The 17,877-nt window shown below is 44.9% G+C and overlaps 1 protein-coding gene across 3 annotated transcripts in view; it reads left to right on the top strand.

The window, feature by feature from the left end:
• KLC2 (kinesin light chain 2) overlaps nucleotides 1-17,877 on the top strand; it is a 312,573-nt gene that overhangs the window by 230,415 nt on the left and 64,281 nt on the right. For all 3 annotated transcript variants that reach the window (XM_078660752.1, XM_078660751.1, XM_078660753.1), the window contains exon 12: nucleotides 3,544-3,652. In XM_078660752.1, the coding sequence (XP_078516878.1) occupies nucleotides 3,544-3,652 (109 nt within the window). The remainder of the gene's footprint in view (nucleotides 1-3,543; nucleotides 3,653-17,877) is intronic.

Raw genomic sequence — 17,877 nt, 5'->3', positions numbered from 1 at the left:
ACGGCACTTCTGGAGGTCAATGAGGCCATTAAAGAAGTGCTGGATGCGGGAGGAAGGGCCATGTTGGTAATGTTGGACCTGTCTGCGGCTTTCGACACCGTCCCCCACGAGGGTCTCCTCAGCAGGCTTTGAGATCGGCCTGAGGGGGACGGTGTTGAGTTGGTTTCGATCTTATCTAGCCGGTCGCCGGCAGGTGGTCTGGGCCCCCCCTTACTCTGCCGAAGTACCGCCTCTGGAGGTCGGAGTTCCACAGGGCTCGGTGCTGAGCCCGACTCTTTTTAATATCTTTCTGACCCCTCTGGCGGTGCTGGTGGAGTCTTTTGGGGCCCAGATCGTGTCATATGCCGATGACACCCAGCTCCTTTTCACTTGTGGGAAGGGGGCTGAATTTGACGGAGAGAGCATCCGTGGGTGTCTTGGGGCTGTTTTCGAATGGTTTCCGCGTAACAGCCTCAAATGCAACCCAGATAAATCTGAGGTGCTTTTTTTCGGGTGTCAGGCTGACCCCAGCTGGCAGGATTGGTGGCCGGTGAACATGTTCCCTCCCGCATCTTTCTCTCTGGTCGCTAAGAACTTGGGGGTCAAAATTGATAACAACTTGTCACTTAAGTCCCAGATCCTTGGATCGTCCGGCATTTGTTATGGCCTCATTAAAATGCGGCGTAAATTTCTTCCCCTTCTCCCGCTTGAGCATAGGAAAACTACGGTCCAGGCTCTGGTGTGTTCAAGGCTGGACTATTCGAATGTCCTATATCTGGGGCTTCCCGAATATTTACTCCAAAGACTCCAGGTGGTCCAAAACTCTGCGGCACGGGCGATTTTTGGCCTACCGCGCCGAGCGAGAGCCTCGGATCTTTTACACTCCCTACACTGGCTGCCTATTCGGAAGCGGATTGTTTTTAAAGCACTTACGCTGGCGCATAAGGCACTCCATGCTGTGGGAGCGGAATACCTTCAAAAACGTCTTGCTTTCTACAAGCCAACTAGATCCCTAAGATCGGAATCTCTCGGCCTTGCCGTTATTCCCGTCGTCAAGAAAGCAAGGGTGGGGGGGTGCTCCTTCAAACGTTTGGCGCCCCAGCTATGGAATACTCTTCCATTGTCACTCCGCTGTACTTGGAACCTGTTGACCTTCAGAAAGGGTCTGAAGACGTGACTCAATACACAGTAATTTGCTTGGTCTCTCTCCCCTTTTGCCTGCCTTTTTGTCGTCTTTTGTGGGTTGGAAAGAGCCGGGACACTCCTTGGAGTAGCCGAGCGCTATATAAGACACCCATAACATAACATAACACAGGTGCCAGTTCAGGTAATAGTGTGCTTTACCCCTAACAGAGCACAATACAATTAGTAACAAATACAGATCACAAATAATAAAAATATATGAATCTTACATTGTGTTTAGATGTACCAAGAAGAAATGTGTTTTTAATTTCTTCTTGAACAAGAGAAAATTGGGATCACTTATTTAGTGTAAGCAAGTTCCAGATGATAGTTGATGAGTCCATGAAGGAGCTAACAACATCCTAAATTTTATTAACACATAGTGGAAAGAGTTGTTACTTCTGAGGCGGCGTAGTCTGCCTGAGAGTGTTCGCATAAGGTCCAAATTTGTTGACTGATGTTTGCGGACAGTTTTGTAGCGAAGGCAGTATATTTTTGGACCTGAATTTCTTTATGGAATGAGTCTTGATGTCAAATAAAGAACAAATTAGAACAGCGCCAGAGATGATTGTAGGATTTCTATTTAAATAGTGTTGTGATATCTGGTCTTAAAATGCATGAGCTGCTGCTTTCAGTTGAATACTCATTTAACTAGGTATTTGATATTCTCTGCTCGCAGAAGTTATTTTACCAGCTGTATATGCCTTCTACATATATTAACTGGTAATATAGTTCAGTTGGTTAAGGATCCCTCTCTATAACTGTTTGCAAGCTGTAATTAATTGTTATTATTATTAATTATTAATCATCAAGAAACAATGGTGCTGCAGGCTGCCATTACTTCATGCCCTTACCACCTCCGTGCCCTTACCACCTTAGGAGAAGCCTCAACAACAGATATTTGTGCTACTGATTTGATTTTTTTTTTTTTTACTTAATGGTATAGTGATTGTTTTTACTTAATGGTATATGTTTTATTGTTGTAGTTAAATAAATAATTTGTTGGAAAAATGCATATAACAGGCCTATTTCATCAGGTTTGTCAGTAGGAACCCTAATGTTGGAAACAACCGTTCCTAATTTTTTTCCAGCTTTCTGTAGCTCGGATTTGGTATTGTAATGGATTATAGTCCGTTGGCCAACTGTTCGAAAAGCATGGCTTTCGTACCTTTACCCATTTACAATCGGAGTTCATCTTGTCACAAAATAATTTTAAAAAATATCTTCAAATATCAGATTATGCCATTCAAACATTTACCTAGAAAATTTGTTTCAGATGGCAGGATGTGTTAGCGCTTGTGTACTCCAACAAAGAGCTGTGATAAATTAGGGAATTAGGTTACCAACAACAAGGAGGTTAAAATAATGCTCAGGCAGTTAATATAGTTAATATGCTTGCTAGTTTCCAGCAGTTAGTGGATTACTGGTCTGATATTATTCAGTATTTATCGGTGCACCTGCATTAGGATGTGGAGTTAAATACAATGACTATCGTGTTGGGGATTAAATTAAATATCAATAGTCGCATGTCAACAAAACATCTGTGGATATTATTAGTCGCCGATTTATGCATTTCTCCCAACTTTAAATTATTGCACACTTGTGTCAGGTTTATTAAGTTAGCTATTGTAAAATTAAAAGACAACAAAGCACTTTAAATATGAAATCAGAGTTGTTTACAGCTGTCTATAATTATGTCTTATAAGGTATGTTTTACATATGTCTCTGTTTTGTGTCTCTCTCTTTACGGGATTGTTTTCTTTTTTGCAAAGATGTCAATTGGAAAATATTTAAAGTATCTTAAATACACTGACAATGACATTTATGCAGTTGAATAATCCATGGCCAGTCTAATTCTATTGTAAATAAATAAAAAAGAAGTGGCATCATTGTGCCCCTGGTAAGTTGTAACACTCACAGTGATAACTACACCCTACCTTCCCTTCCATTTAATGTCCTTTGAAGTGCATTGGGTTGACAACCACCGTTCATGGAATTTCTAAAGATACCCCCTACGGCTCATAGTTCTTTTGATCATTATATTTGTCTGTTCAACAGTGGCACCCAAATTAATGTATGTTCGATACTCCTTCCCTCCGTTGGGCTGAATCGTACACTCAGTAAGTTATTAATCTAGATGGTAAAATGCTGTCTGCCCTGTTAATCACTGTTGATGTTTCATTGGTGCGTTACCTGACTGAGAAATGCCCACTGCTGTGGTCCACTTCATATTTCTCTACCCCTTACTTTTGTGCCTGAATTAACAGATTTGGGTAAGAGGGGTCCATCATAGGTGCCTTGTAATCATTTGACCTCTTTACTTGTCTTTCAGTTGGACAGTGAATATTGGCCTACTGATGATTTTACCTATTTATCTTTTAGTCCAACAGTGAATACAACATTAAAGAGTCTTGGTGCACTGTACCGCCGGCAGGGTAAGCTGGAGGCTGCTGAGACCTTGGAGGAGTGTGCAACCAAGACTCGCAAACAGGTACCAAGCAAATTGCATGCTAGATGAGGAGAATGCTGGAAGAGTGAATGGGATAATAACAGGCATGATGGCCAATAAGAAGGTTACTGGAGATGGGAAGAGGGCAATAAGTTATGGAAATATATGTTCAAGGCATGTGGGCTGCTGAATTCATATCTTAGCATAGATCGCCGCTTAGTGTTGGGTCCGGATGTTTGCACTTTGTTGTCCTGGAAGAGTCTTCGAAGTATCACGAGATAGGTGACTCCCCCTGGACTACAGTGCGCATGGGCATCTTCTCCATCTTCAGATTGTTTTTTTCCGCCATTGGGTTCGGATGCTATTCCTCAACACCAAATTTGGAACCGAAACTTTTCAACTTTCTAAGGCCAAAAGGCCTTCTACCTCGATTGTATTGTTCTCGTTCGGTACCCCTTGACTCGATAAGACTTTCTATCTCGATCCGGTCATCGATGCGGGCCGTTGGGCCTTTTCGACGCCACGTGGGCCTGCTGCCGATGGAAAGGACCCCGTTTAAAAGGTGCCCACAATGTCACTCCAAGTTCCCACATACTGATAAACATACAGTATGAAACAAGTGTCTATCTCCCGAGCACAACAAGGAAAACTGTCCAGCTTGTGCTTAGTTCCGGTCGAAGAAATCTATCCGGAACCGAAGGGCCGATAGTCAAGAGATGCAGCGGCAGGCACCGGAACCAGAGAACATTTTCGAAGACAAACATGACCTCCCAGAAGCGGCAGACTCCGACCTAGAAATTCTCACCGTAGAAGACCAGTCGGACTCTGATGACCAGATCACTCTGGGGCAAACCGTGAGTACGAAGCCCCCTACCCCGCTTCCATCTCGAGACAAGGCTCCGGTCGAAGGATCGCCTAAAGGCCTTAGCCGAGATCGACAAACTCCTTCTGAGGCCCCGCCTTCCGGCTCCGAAGACCAAACCCAAGCCTTCTGATACCCCATAAACGAGCTGCACTCTTCCCAAAAAGGCCGCGGAACCGAAAAAGGTTGTCGAGCCGAAGAAAATAGTCGATACCAAAAAGGGCGTCGAAACAAAAAGGGTCGTCGATCCTAAAAGAATAGTCGACCCGACAAAGGCCGACGAGCTGAAAAAGAGTGTCGACCTCCAAAAAACAGGTCACACTAAAATTCCTGTCAACACGAAGAAGGCAGTTGAGTCGATGAAAAAAACAGTTGATCCGAAGAAAGTTATCGAACCGAAAACACCAGTCGATCCAAAAAAGGTTATCGAACCGAAAACCTTTTTTGGATCGACTAGTGTTTTCGGTTCGATAACCTTTTTTGGATCGACTAGTGTTATCGACCCGAAAAAACCGGTCGATCCGGAAAAGGTCGCCGAACCAAAAAAGGCAGTAAAGCCAACAAAAGACGTCGAACAAAAGGGAGTCGCCGACCCGAAAAAGGTCGCCGACCCGAAAACAGCAGTCGAGCCGAAAAAAGCTCCACAGCCGAAAGAACTCGAGCCAAAGACTCATAAACAAGTGACTAAGCCAAAATCATCAGCGCCAAAACCACGGACAGTTGAGGAAGAACTTTTCCACCCTGATCCAGTGGGCGAAGAACAACCTAAACTGTATATAGACCCTGAAACAGCACGCGTAACAGTTTACCACAGGAAGATGAGACCATTGGACACTGACACTTCTTCCCCTGGCCCTCCAAAGAAGAAAGACTTTGGAACATCCCCTTCAAGGCCTTTTACTCCTCCTCCTTTCTATCCTAACATGCCTTTTGTGCCTTACTCTCCTACATCAGGTTATGAGGCAGAAAACATAGAAGAAGATCCGCTAGATAATTTTGTAGAGCCTGAGGATCAAGATATAAAGGATAACACATGGGATGACCAGAATGATCCTTATGATCCATACGACCCACAACCCATCCCTGACACCTCTACATATCCTACAAAGCCGTCGCCTACTGACGACACCATTGTCTTTAACCAATTAGTGGATAGGGCAGCTAAATATCATAATGTAGATATGCACACTGACCCAATAGAAGAGGACTTCCTATTTGATACTTTTCCAACTTCAGAAAAGAATGTACGTACACTTCCTATGTTAAAACGGATACTAAAACACGTGGCAGACATATTCAAAGACCCAGCCAGAGCGCGTGTCCTCAATCCCAGAATCGAGAAGAAGTATAAGACAGACCCTTCTTATATTAAGTCACAGTTGCTTTTAGACTCACTAGTTGTATCAAACGCTCGAAAGCGAGCTAATTCACAAACAACAGGAGATGCTCCCCCTCCTGACAAGGAGTCAAAGATATTAGAAGCCTCAGGCAAAAGAGTTGCATCCCAAGCAGCAAACACTTTGAGAATTGCAAACACACAAGCTCTATTAGCACGCTACGATAGAGCACATTATGACCAACTGGAGGGTTTACTACAACACCTACCAGAACCTTTTAAAGCTAAAGCTAACGACCTCATACAGGAAGGCAAGTTTATCACAAACGCTTCCATTAAATTTGCACTTTACGCAGCTGACACAGCAGCCAGGTCCATCAACACTAGCGTTTTACTACGCCGGCATGCGTGGCTACGCATTTCCGGATTTAAGAATGAAGTGCAGTCAACCATCCTCAACCAGCCAGTTAACCAAGATTTCTTGTTTGGCCCTGCAGTAGACACCATCTTGGAAAAGATGAAAAAATATACTGATACTGCTAAGTCTAAGGGCGCACTTCAGTTTCAACAATCTAGAAGTTCCTTTCGCCGCTCCTCCTTTCGAGGCTCAGGTAGAGGCAACACCTCCCAAACTTCCTCTACATTCAAAAGTAATACTCAGAGCACCTTTAATAAGGGCTCCAATGCAGGAGGTTATAGAGGCAACAATAACAAGGGCAGAGGACGTGGCGGCAACAACACTAGAGCCTCCACCGCCACCAAACAGTGACTTGTTCACACTCCCTCCAGACCACTCAACACCAGTCGGAGGCAGAATAACACAATTCCTACCAGTCTGGAACACAATTACCACAGACAGGTGGGCGAGACAAATGATCCAGTATGGTTATTGCCTGGAACTCACTTCTACTCCACCTAACATACCACCCAAACACCGTCCAATGTCCAAAGAACACATCACGCTGTTACAACAAGAAGTGACATCCATGCTGGAGAAGGGAGCCATAGAGCCAGTCCCTTTTCAACATCAGGGGACAGGAGTATACTCCCTATACTTCCTTATTCCCAAAAAAGACGGGTCCCTCAGACAAAGATTGGACCTCAGACCTCTGAACCAATACATACTCTCAGAGCATTTCCATATAATCACTCTACAACAAGTACTCCCGTTACTCCAACAAGGCGACTTCATCGCTACACTAGACCTCAAAGATGCATATTTTCCCATACCTATACATCTAGCTCACAGGAAATACCTCAGGTTCACAATAGAAGGTCACCACTATCAATTCAAAGTTCTCCCCTTCGGGGTTACTACAGCACCAAGGGTTTTTACAAAATGCCTAGCAGTAGTAGCAGCACACCTAAGAAGGCAACACATCCATGTGTTCCCCTACCTGGACGATGGGCTCATAAAAGCAAACTCATACGCACAGTGTGCAAACCATACGTCTCAGACAATCAAGCTACTGCACAGTCTGGGATTTTCCATAAATTACCCAAAATCACATCTGCAGCCCTCCCACATACAACAATATCTGGGAGCAACAATAAATACCACCGTGGCAAAGGCATATCCAAATCCAGCCAGGATAGCCAACCTGCAGTCTCTAATTCAAAGATTTCAGCCACAACTCTCCTTGCCAGCTCGAGTGTTCATGCAGCTTATAGGCATGATGGCCTCCTGCATATTCATATTCCCTCATACTCGACTTCACATGCGTCCATTGCAGGAATGCCTAGCACGGCAGTGGAACCAAGCTCAAGGACAACTAAAAGACCTAGTGTTGGTAGACAGTCGCACTTACAACTCTCTGCAGTGGTGGAACCCACAAAACCTTTCCAAGGGGCGACTGTTCCAAGAGCCAGTTCCACAATCAATCATTTGCATTTGTAAAGCGCGCTACTCACCCGTGGGGGTCTCAAGGCGCTGGGGGGGGGGGGGGGGGGACAGTGCTCAAAAAGCCAGGTCTTGAGCTGCCTTCTGAAGGAGAGGTGGTCCTGTGTGGCGCACAGGTGGCTGGGAAGAGAGTTCCAAGTCTTCGCTGCCAGGTAGGAGAAGGACCTGCCCCCGGCGGTGGCCCTGCGGATGCGGGGCACGGCTGCCAGGGCTTGTCCTGTCGAGCGCAGGGTGCGATGAGGACAGTAGAAGGAGAGGCGGTGGTTGATGAGTTTTGGTCCGAGGTTGTGAAGGGCTTTGTGTGCGTGGGTGAGGAGCCTGAAGGTGATCCTCTTGCTGACTGGGAGCCAGTGAAGTTTCTTCAGGTGTCCGGAGATGTGGTGGTGGCGGGGATGTTCAGGATGAGTCGTGCGGCTGCGTTCTGGATTCGTTGAAGTTTCTTCTGTAGCTTGGCAGTGATGCCGGCGTACAGAGTGTTCCCATAGTCCATGCGGCTGGTGACGAGGGCGTGGGTGACTGTCTTCCTGGTGTCGGTGGGGATCCAGCGGAAGATTTTGCGGAGCATGCGGAGGGTGTTGAAGCATGCCGATGTCACCGCGTTGACCTGTCTGTTCATGGAGAGGGACGAGTCCAGGATGAAGCCGAGGTTGCGGGCGTGGTCGGTGGGTTGGGGAGTGCTGCCCAGGGCGGGGGACCACCAGGATTCGTCGCAGGCGGTGGTAGTATTAACAGCAGACGCATAACTAACAGGTTGGGGAGCCCACCTACTTCAATACACAGTCCAAGGCCTCTGGACAGTCAAGCAAAAGACACTGCATATAAACCACTTGGAGTTGCTAGCAGTATTTCTAGCAATGAAAGCCTTCCAGAAATACTTGTACAACAAGGCTGTGTTAATCCGGCGGACAACATGACAGCCATGTACTACATCCAGAAACAGGGAGGGACACACTCTCCGCAGCTGTCTCACCTAGCACAGAGCATATGGAAGTGGGTAATTCCAAAAAACATCTTTCTCATGGCAGAACACCTCCCAGGAATAGACAATCAGATCGCAGATCTACTAAGCAGACACAGCCAACAGATACACGAATGGGAGATTCACCCTCAAGTTCTCCAACCATTCTTCCAAAAGTGGGGACATCCAGAGCTAGATCTGTTTGCCACAAAAGAAAACTCAAAATGCCAGTGCTTTGCCACCAGGTTCCCACACCCGTTGTCACAAGGCAATGCGATATGGATGAACTGGTCAGGCAGATTTGCGTACGCTTTTCCACCAACACCACTGATTCCATTAGTGGCACGCAAACTGAAGCAACAGTCACTCGCAATGATCCTGGTTGCTCCCACAAGGGCAAGACAGCCATGGTACACGACGCTCCTAGAACTCTCAGTAGTTCCCCACCAAAGACTGCGACTATCGCCACAGCTAATAACTCAGAACCATGGAGAAATCAGGCACCCAGATCCCAGTCAGATGAACTTAGCGATCTGGCTCCTGAAGTCTTAGAGTTCGGATATCTTAACTTGCCTCCAGACTGTATGAACATTATCAAGGAAGCAAGACGCCCAACTACTAGAGCATGCTACGCAGCTAAATGGAAAAGATTTGTAATTTATTGCAATAATAACCAAATCAATCCATTAGATGCCTCCATCCAAAACATAATCTGTTACTTGTTACATCTGCAAAGATGCAACCTAGCATACTCTTCCATAAGGATACACCTTGCTGCAATAGCAGCATATCTCCAAAACAGACAACACGTGTCCCTGTTCAGAATACCACCTATCAAAGCGTTTATGGAAGGACTTAAAAGAATTATCCCTGCAAAACATCCACCTACGCCAGACATAGTACTTACCAGACTTATGGGGCCACCTTTCGAACCACTCCATTCATGTGAATTACAATTCTTAAAATGGAAGGTGGCATTTTTAATTGCCATTACCTCCCTCAAGTGAGTGAGTGAGCTACAAGCACTAACCATTCAAGAACCTTTCATGCAAATACACCACAATAAGGTAGTGATCCGTACTAACCCCAAGTTTATGCCGAAAGTTATATCCACTTTCCATATCAATCAGTCAATAGAATTGCCAGTTTTCTTCCAAAACTTTCAGTCAGTGGCTGAAAGAGCCCTACAGACACTAGATGTAAAAAGGGCTCTGCTATATTACGTTGACAGAACTAAATAATTCAGAAAGACAAAACAACTATTAGTTGCTTTTTCACCACAACATAAGGGTAACCCCATTTCAAAAACAGGGATAGCCAGATGGATAGTTAAATGCATTCAAACCACTAGAAGACCTATGTAGAGCAGCTACATGGTCTACCATACACACTTTCACTAAACACTACTGTGTAGACGTGCAAGCAAAGCAGCAAGCTGCTGTAGGCCAGGCTGTCTTCCGTCATAAAAAGATTCCCTTTGGGCACCTAATATTCAAAACAACAGTTCTCTCATCCACATACAACAAGTATTGTTAAGAAACATAAACAAAACAGTAGAAGCAATGCAACAGATATAACACTAAAAAACACTATTGTAAAATAATCCTGCACAGTTTATTCATATACATTGAAACATAATTAAAATTGGGGGACAGACATTCATTTCAGAAAGAAAAATTGCATATTAAAATTAAAAAAGCTTCCTATCAGATAAGGAGATACAAAACAGAGAATTCAGCCACGAGGTCAGAATTATCCTTAGTTCACATAAGATGTATTTCTCCTTTGATGTCGACGCGTTTCGGTGGACACTAACATCTAACCACCTTCATCAGGATTACATATAATGTCACCCCAATAGTTCTTTGATCCACTTAAAACCCTCTTAATCTTGGGGTATAAACCTCCTTTTTTGTTCAGGGAAGTCTCGTCCAGCGAGAGTGAATATTTTCATTAAAACTTTATGGAACATAAAGTTGAAAAACGCGTTCTAACAAGTTCCAAACAGGCACGCGGTAAAGGAAGACCTCGAAATAACGATGTGCGTAGCTCGGATTCTACACGTATATACCTTCCACCATTTATATTGTTATAGTGTGATGCAGGACTTTTAGGCCTTCTGCACATATAAAGTCGGGCGAGTTCTACCTCAGTATCCAATGTGCAAACGTCCCGCGTGCAATCCCGGTCGCCTCCAGGTAGACCAACCTCAAAACTCTTTCAAACTGCTGCAGCTGGTACAGGTGACCACTGCTAGAGGAGATACTGCTATACAGTCTATGCTAAGATATGAATTCAGCAGCCCACATGCCTCGAACGGAAAATGCTACTTACCAAAATGCATCTGTTCTTGGCATGTAGGGCTGCTGACATTCGTATCGCCCACCCTCCTCCCCGGTGCCTGTCACAGCTGCAGTAATTCTTTCTACATACATTTACATGGTCATCTCTTACTTTTCTATACTCCATCTTTGCCACAATGGCGAAAAACAATCTGAAGATGGAGAAGATGCCCATGCGCATTGTAGTCCAGGGGAGAAGTCGCCTATCTCGTGATACTTCGAAGACTCTTCCAGGACAACAAAGTGCAAACATCCTTACCCAACACTAGGCGGCGATCTATGCTAAGATATGAATGTCAGCAGCCCTACATGCCAAGAACAGATGCAAACTGGTAAGTAGCATAGGAAGGAGAAAACAAGTACATGAAGTGTAAAGGGAGAACAGGCAGAAATGGAATGCAACCAGCATTTGTTGGTAAGACTGTGTTCAGACAGGTGAGTAGTGCTGGGCATGGGTAAGTTGAAGAGTGCATGAAATGAAGTCATGGGCGTATTGCTCAGTAGGACTTTCAGATTTGGAATGCAACACCTAATAACTAATGTTGTGGTTTCTCAGTGTAACTTATCTGCTCAGAGTGTCTTTGAGTACCATCTCTTTGCCTATTCTTCAGAAAACCTTATGGCAAAAAATTCTGTAGACTCCTTGGGTCTCGGATTCTCGCTATATATGCCTTTGTCAATATTGGAGAGTGTGGTCCATGTTTCCCCAAGAGACCCTAATTACTTTTTTCCCCAATTTGTATTTCCTGCAGCTTCTGGAACAGGAACTTGGAAACTTTAGATTTAATTTTGTCCAAGAAGCTATACATTTTTACACACCATTCTTTTTCAGGATTTCTGCCTTGACTCAGCGTAAACCTCTGATACTGCTACCTCTCTGTCTCCTTAGTCTAGTCTTCTGAGACATCACTTGCTGGTAAAGAACAGTTTCTTTGTGAAGTAGTTTTGAACAGAACAAAGTATTTATTTTTGTAAATTTCAGAAGGCTTAGTTTGTGACCAGCTACCCAGCCTGCCTGTTGGTTTCACCAACCTGTAGCATTTTCCCATTTCTGATGATTGTCACAATTTGCCCAACAGTTGAAGTCCTCATACTTGTGTTTATATCTTCATGCATGTATTGTTTCTTGGCAGCAAAGACATTTCTATTTGCCTTCCGTGTCATAGTTTGCTCCCAGACTGCCACTTAAGCTATAGACCATGGTCTTTAGAAAAGCAGATTTATTCAGTCCTGTTATCCAGTAGCTGACCTTCATGAATTCCATCTGTTTTTATGGGATCCCTTTAAACCACAGAATGACTCCGTTCAAGGGTCGATTCGCCAGCCAGATACCAATTTATTTCCCTGGTGAACTGACAAACCAGGTGCTTGTTTGTTTGTCCCAGCGCTGCTGTGGGAGCAGAGGCTCAATGGTCAGGTCTGAATACTGAAAAATGTAACAGCAGCCTTCCTTCCTACCAGAGTCCTGATTATTAAATATGGGTTATCCCAGCGGTGCCTGCACTTCTCTTCGGTTTCCTATCTGCGGGACCAGAGGAAATGGAAGTGGCTGCTGAGGCTTTCAATACATATTGATGGACTCAGAGTGAAGACTGAGTCTACAATCTTGATTACATTGTATTTGTAGCTCCTGGCAGAGAATGCTTTTTCTCTCATTTCCTTTCCTACTTCAGCTGAAACCACTTTGGGAAAGAGGAGGAGCAGGAGAAAGAAGAAAAAGGCATTAAGGAAAGAAGTGGAGAGGTGGAAATACACATATGGCAATTCAGCTTCACATGAAGAAACAATGTGAAGTTGAAACTAGCATGGCAGTTTGTGCTTTACAGGATATGTGATAATGAGGGTGGTGACATAAAGGAGAGTCACATTTTAATGCCATGTCCGTTTGTGTTTTACATAACCTTATATCTGTATGTCGGAACCTAATGATCATTACTGTTCATTAGGCCAGTAAGCTTTTTGTGCTTCGGAACTGATACCATCTCACTCCTAGGGCCTATCCATATAAACGTGTATGCAGAGCTCAGATAATCCTGGGTGCTAATCAAAATTTACTGTTCTGCAGAAATATTCTACAGTGCTGCCAATAAGACGACAATTATTAAAGTGGTGGCTATTCGAAATGAAGTGTTACACATCCACAACTGGCAAAAGTTAAGGATTAAATACATAATAAACAAGATTGCACCTGTAGTTTAGACCCAATGTGTTTGTTTTAAATTATTGCGTAAAAGGATGCTGTATTCAGTGAAAACACCTTGCAACCGGAAGGTGTTGCTTGAGGGATTGGAAAGGACAGTTATTCACAAGTAAGAAATAGTTCAATGGAAGAATGATAAGAAGTAGGAAACTTCTTTATTGACCTATTTAATTTCCCTCCGCTCGATTAGTAGATAAGCATATACAGCCTCAAATTTTCATCAAGCTTTACTGCATGGAATTTACTCCTGTTGTGGCAGGTACGTCTACTATGAAATCTGGCTTCAAGCCCTACGGTACCGGTTACTGACATATTTTGGTGACGGACCCACATCTTGTTTGCCTATGGTGCCTATAGTGCCACCACACCATGAAGACCTGCGTCGACTGCAGCGTCATGAACCCTAAGGCCTTCAGGGTACGGTCCCTCAAGCTCCTTGCCGCTCGATGTGCAAAGCAGCAACAATTTCTATTCCACTCAGGAGGAAAGTCCAGAGATCGATCGTGGAGCCCTAGATCCTCGTCGCACTTGAAAACGTCTTCCTGTAAGTCATACAAAAAGAAGAGCAAGAAGTCAGAGTTCTTCAACTTTACCTTGTCTGTCAAAATCTTCTGAAGAGACTAAGAAGCGTCATCATTCAAGGCCTGGCGCAGCGGTAGAGATTGCGCCTGGGCCGGCTCCACGCCTCCCAGAGTTTCCATGAGCAACAGCGACCCCCGTCCAACTTTTCGAATTTGATTAGGCAATTCACCTCATATTTTGGCAGCCTGTCCCCACCGGCGCACCCTCAGGTCCTGCATGTTATGGAGGGGGTCCATAATTATTCTCCGCTGGCGGTTCCGCCCCCGGTCGAGCCCATTGGATCCTCGGATGGATCTGGACTAAGGCCGGTGGTACCACCTCGATCTTTCCATGCTCCAGTCCCGAGGTCAATGCTCCCGGTCGCACCATCCCCAGTCCCACCCACCACTCTGATAAGGAGCAGTGCAAGTTACTGTCAGCACTGCATAAAACATTATGTCTAATGTCTAAAGGAAGTCTATACTCCGTGCCATAGAGCGGTTTTTGCTTCCAGACCTACCCAGTCTCTGCCACCTCATAGGTAGAGGGGAGTGGCGGAGGCCAGAGTGAAGTACCTGCACAGCCTGGGGAGTCTCCATGCAGAGGCTGCAGATTACGTCAGGGATTCCTGGAGAGGTCAACCCATAGTGGAATTGGACTCTGGAGCGCTGGGGGACTTAGCTGGGACCGGTGGGTCACTTGAACTCGGGCCGTTGGCAACGGGTGCAGTGGTGGTTCCAGGCGTTGTTTGTTCGTCCTCAGCAGGCTCAGAATCTGTCTTTGGAGTTTCTTTTGATCAGAGCTACTGTTCGCAGGAGATGCAGTCTTTGTTGAAGGCAGTCAGACCTCCCAGGGGTTTCAGAGGTCACTGGCTGCAGTACAAGTTGACTTTTGGCGCAGGATCTCCAGAAACTGCAGACTGGCAGTAGGGCTGGGCCAAGTCATTTTGTCTCTGTAGTCTCCTCTGCTGTGCAATTCCTTTTCTACTTCTTGGTAGATTGCTGGAATCTGCCCTCTGAGTTCAGGGCTGCCTCCAAAATACTGCATTTAGGGGCCATTTTATTGGTCTCGGGTTAGTAGCCAATGGGTTACTAACCTTAGGGTGACTACACCCTTGGTGTGCTCACTCCAGATGGGGGAGTGGGCACAATCCCTAATCCTGATTGGAGAGTGCCCCCCATCTGCAAAATGGCTGGCGCTGAAGAGTGGGCTTCACCTCGCCTCCCCCACCTGAGGGGTGGGGTTGGCAGTGGTGGGCACACTTTTATGGCCGTTCTAATTTTTCACGCTTGTCTTCCCGCCAAAAAGCGGGGTGGGAGCGGAAGGGGGCTTGCTCTTGATAGCAGGAGAGGCTGGGGGTCGTGTTGTTAAGGCCGCAAGGCCTTTGAAGCTCCCGTTGCCACAGATAGCTGTTCCTGACTTGGGAGAGGTGTGAACATCTCCGCCCAGTAAATGCTCTGTTACTGGGCTCAGGGAACCAAGGCTCCCACAGCAGGTGTTAAAAAACTTGTCTCGTGGTGGCAGGCTGGCGTTTACCAGTCAGGAAACCCACCAGAGGGTGGTTGTTTTTCATGGGGCATCTCCAAGATGCCCTCTGAGTGCATTGTATAATAAATCCCACACTGGCAACAATGTGGGTTTATTATGCTGAGAAATTTGCTAGCAAACTTCCCAGAATTCAGTAAAGCCATTATGGTGCTGTGGAGTTTGTAATGACAAACTCTCAGACCATATACTCTTTATGGCTTTACTGTACTTACAATGTCTAAGAATGGGCTTAGACACTGTAGTGGTGAAGATAAACGTAGCAAAGTCACACACAATGATTGTTGGCCCACAGAAAGGCAAATTGCGTACAAAAATCTTTACATGCAAGGGCGAGGTCCTATCAGGGGTCCCAGTTTTCCCATATCTAGGGATTCTCTTTGATGAGAGAGGTTCCTGGGCCCCTCAGATTAAGGTGAAGAGTATCTCCCTAGCTCGGTCAACATCAGCCTTGTTGGCTTTTACAAAAAGATTAGGGGCTAGACCAATGAAGGCAGTTTTAAAGGTTTATAAAAGTAAGTGTGTTTCCATTGCCATGTATGGCTCCGCTCTGTGGGGGTATGTAAATTTGGATAAAATTCAGAGGGTAGAAAACGGGCTCATTAGGCAAATTTTATCCGTCCCCAAATCCACATCCACTTACTCTATTCATGAGGAAGTGGGCCTCCCTTACATTATGGATGGGTTGAAACTGGCTCCATTACTTTTTTGGCTTAAAACATGGTTAAATTCGGAGCGATCTCTAAACCATGGTATCCTTAAAGATGTGATCTCAAGGGAGGGGGCCATGAAAATACCATGGTTGAAATATATCAAATCTTCATTTGCCTCCCTTGGGAGAACCGAGCTTTATTCAGTACCATCGAACATCAGGAGGGAAGACATTAGGTGGATTACGCAGGAATTTTTTTGGGGAGGGCCCGCCTAGAGAGAGAGGAGATTGAAGTTAGAAAACCCTCAGTAAGAGCTCACTTGGTTCTTTCCACTTCTCCCGCTCTGGAACCATACTTAAAATATGTTACTAACCCCCTACATAGATTTTTGCTAACAAGATTGAGGATGAATCTGATCCATTACTCGCTAGGACGTTTTCCAGTGTGGGCAAAACCAGAGTATGCACCGCCCTGTGATTGTGACCAGTTCTCTAACCAGGACACCCTCCATTTTATGTTTTTTTGTGGGTTATATACCATTGAGAGGGCAAAATATTTAATACCTCTGCTTAAGACCATGGGCTTTACACAAGTAAGACCTGCGTTAATTTTTCTCCAATCACTACCTGACACATATACCACCTTTTGTGTTGCAAGCTTCCTAACAGCTGTCTTTAGAGAAAGGAACAAAAGAATCCCTCGGAATGTGTTGTTTTAATTAAGAATGTATTAACAAATCAATTTTAAATTATTTTTAACTATCTCATACTAGATTACCACTTGATTTGCTAAGATGTTGTATATAAATGTATTGTGGATTCTTAAAAATATTTTATTGTATGCTTTGTATTTGCCTTTTATGATTTTAACATAAATCGAATAAAGTGTATTTTGACTGACACTGTAGTGGTACACTGCTCATGCAACTGTACCCTCACCAGTGGTATAATGCACCCAGCTAGAGGGTTCAACTCTTCACTTTCTTTTCTCTGCATCAAAACATGCATCCTGCAATGGCAGTGTGTGGGTTAAGGTACAGGACCTCTAAGGGTGGCACAATATGTGCTGCAGCCCTTAGAGGCATTCCCTGGTCACAGTGCCCTTGGTATCTATGTTACCTTTTACAAGGGACTTGCATGTGGCCTTAGGGGTGTCAATTGTACAGTTTTAGTAAAGAACACAGGCCTTGGGAACCCGATTGGCAGGAACCCAGGGCATATCAGGTTAAAGTGCATCAGAAATCTGACAAAACGTGTTGGGGGCGTTTACTGCAACAGAAACCCACTTTCCTACATTCCTCAATTTCTTACACTCAGCACAGCCACCCCATGTGACCAAAACGACTCAAATCCCCAATTCACAGCATGCCTGCTGCCCAAATAAAATTATCTAATCACTGGGCATCCCCAAAGTTTACATAATCGTACCAGTAACAATGTAATAGTGAAAAGGGCTGGTCTGATAGGTCTGTGTGTTTGCCATTTTTTTGGCTGGTGGGCTGGTTTTTATTCTTGATTTTCCCAGTATTGCCACAAGCATTGCCTGCAACAAGCACTAATTCATAGTCTCCCATACAATGCAAAACACTGTTACAGGATGTTTTTATAAGTTAAACACTACACCGATTTTTCAGCCATCTGATTTGCTAATGGTGGCCGTTTTTATTTTGGTGTGTAGACCAGGCCTGTTATCTGTCCCAGCCAATACCACTCCAAAATGGTAATGCTATGGTTCCAGTCTTTGCACCCAAGTACCTCATGGCTTGACTGACGCCCTCGTACAATCTCGATAGCCACAGCTTACCCTGCCTCAGTCATCTCCTTCTCCTTAACTCAGATCTGTGCGATGGATATTCTGTGAGCGGTGACTCCCTTCACTCCTCCTCCAAGTTACAGCCACAGAAGATCAAA

The sequence above is a fragment of the Lissotriton helveticus genome, chromosome 9 (assembly GCF_964261635.1).
Source record: "Lissotriton helveticus chromosome 9, aLisHel1.1, whole genome shotgun sequence".
Taxonomy (NCBI): domain Eukaryota; kingdom Metazoa; phylum Chordata; class Amphibia; order Caudata; family Salamandridae; genus Lissotriton; species Lissotriton helveticus.
This window is presented reverse-complemented; position numbering and strand designations above follow the sequence as displayed.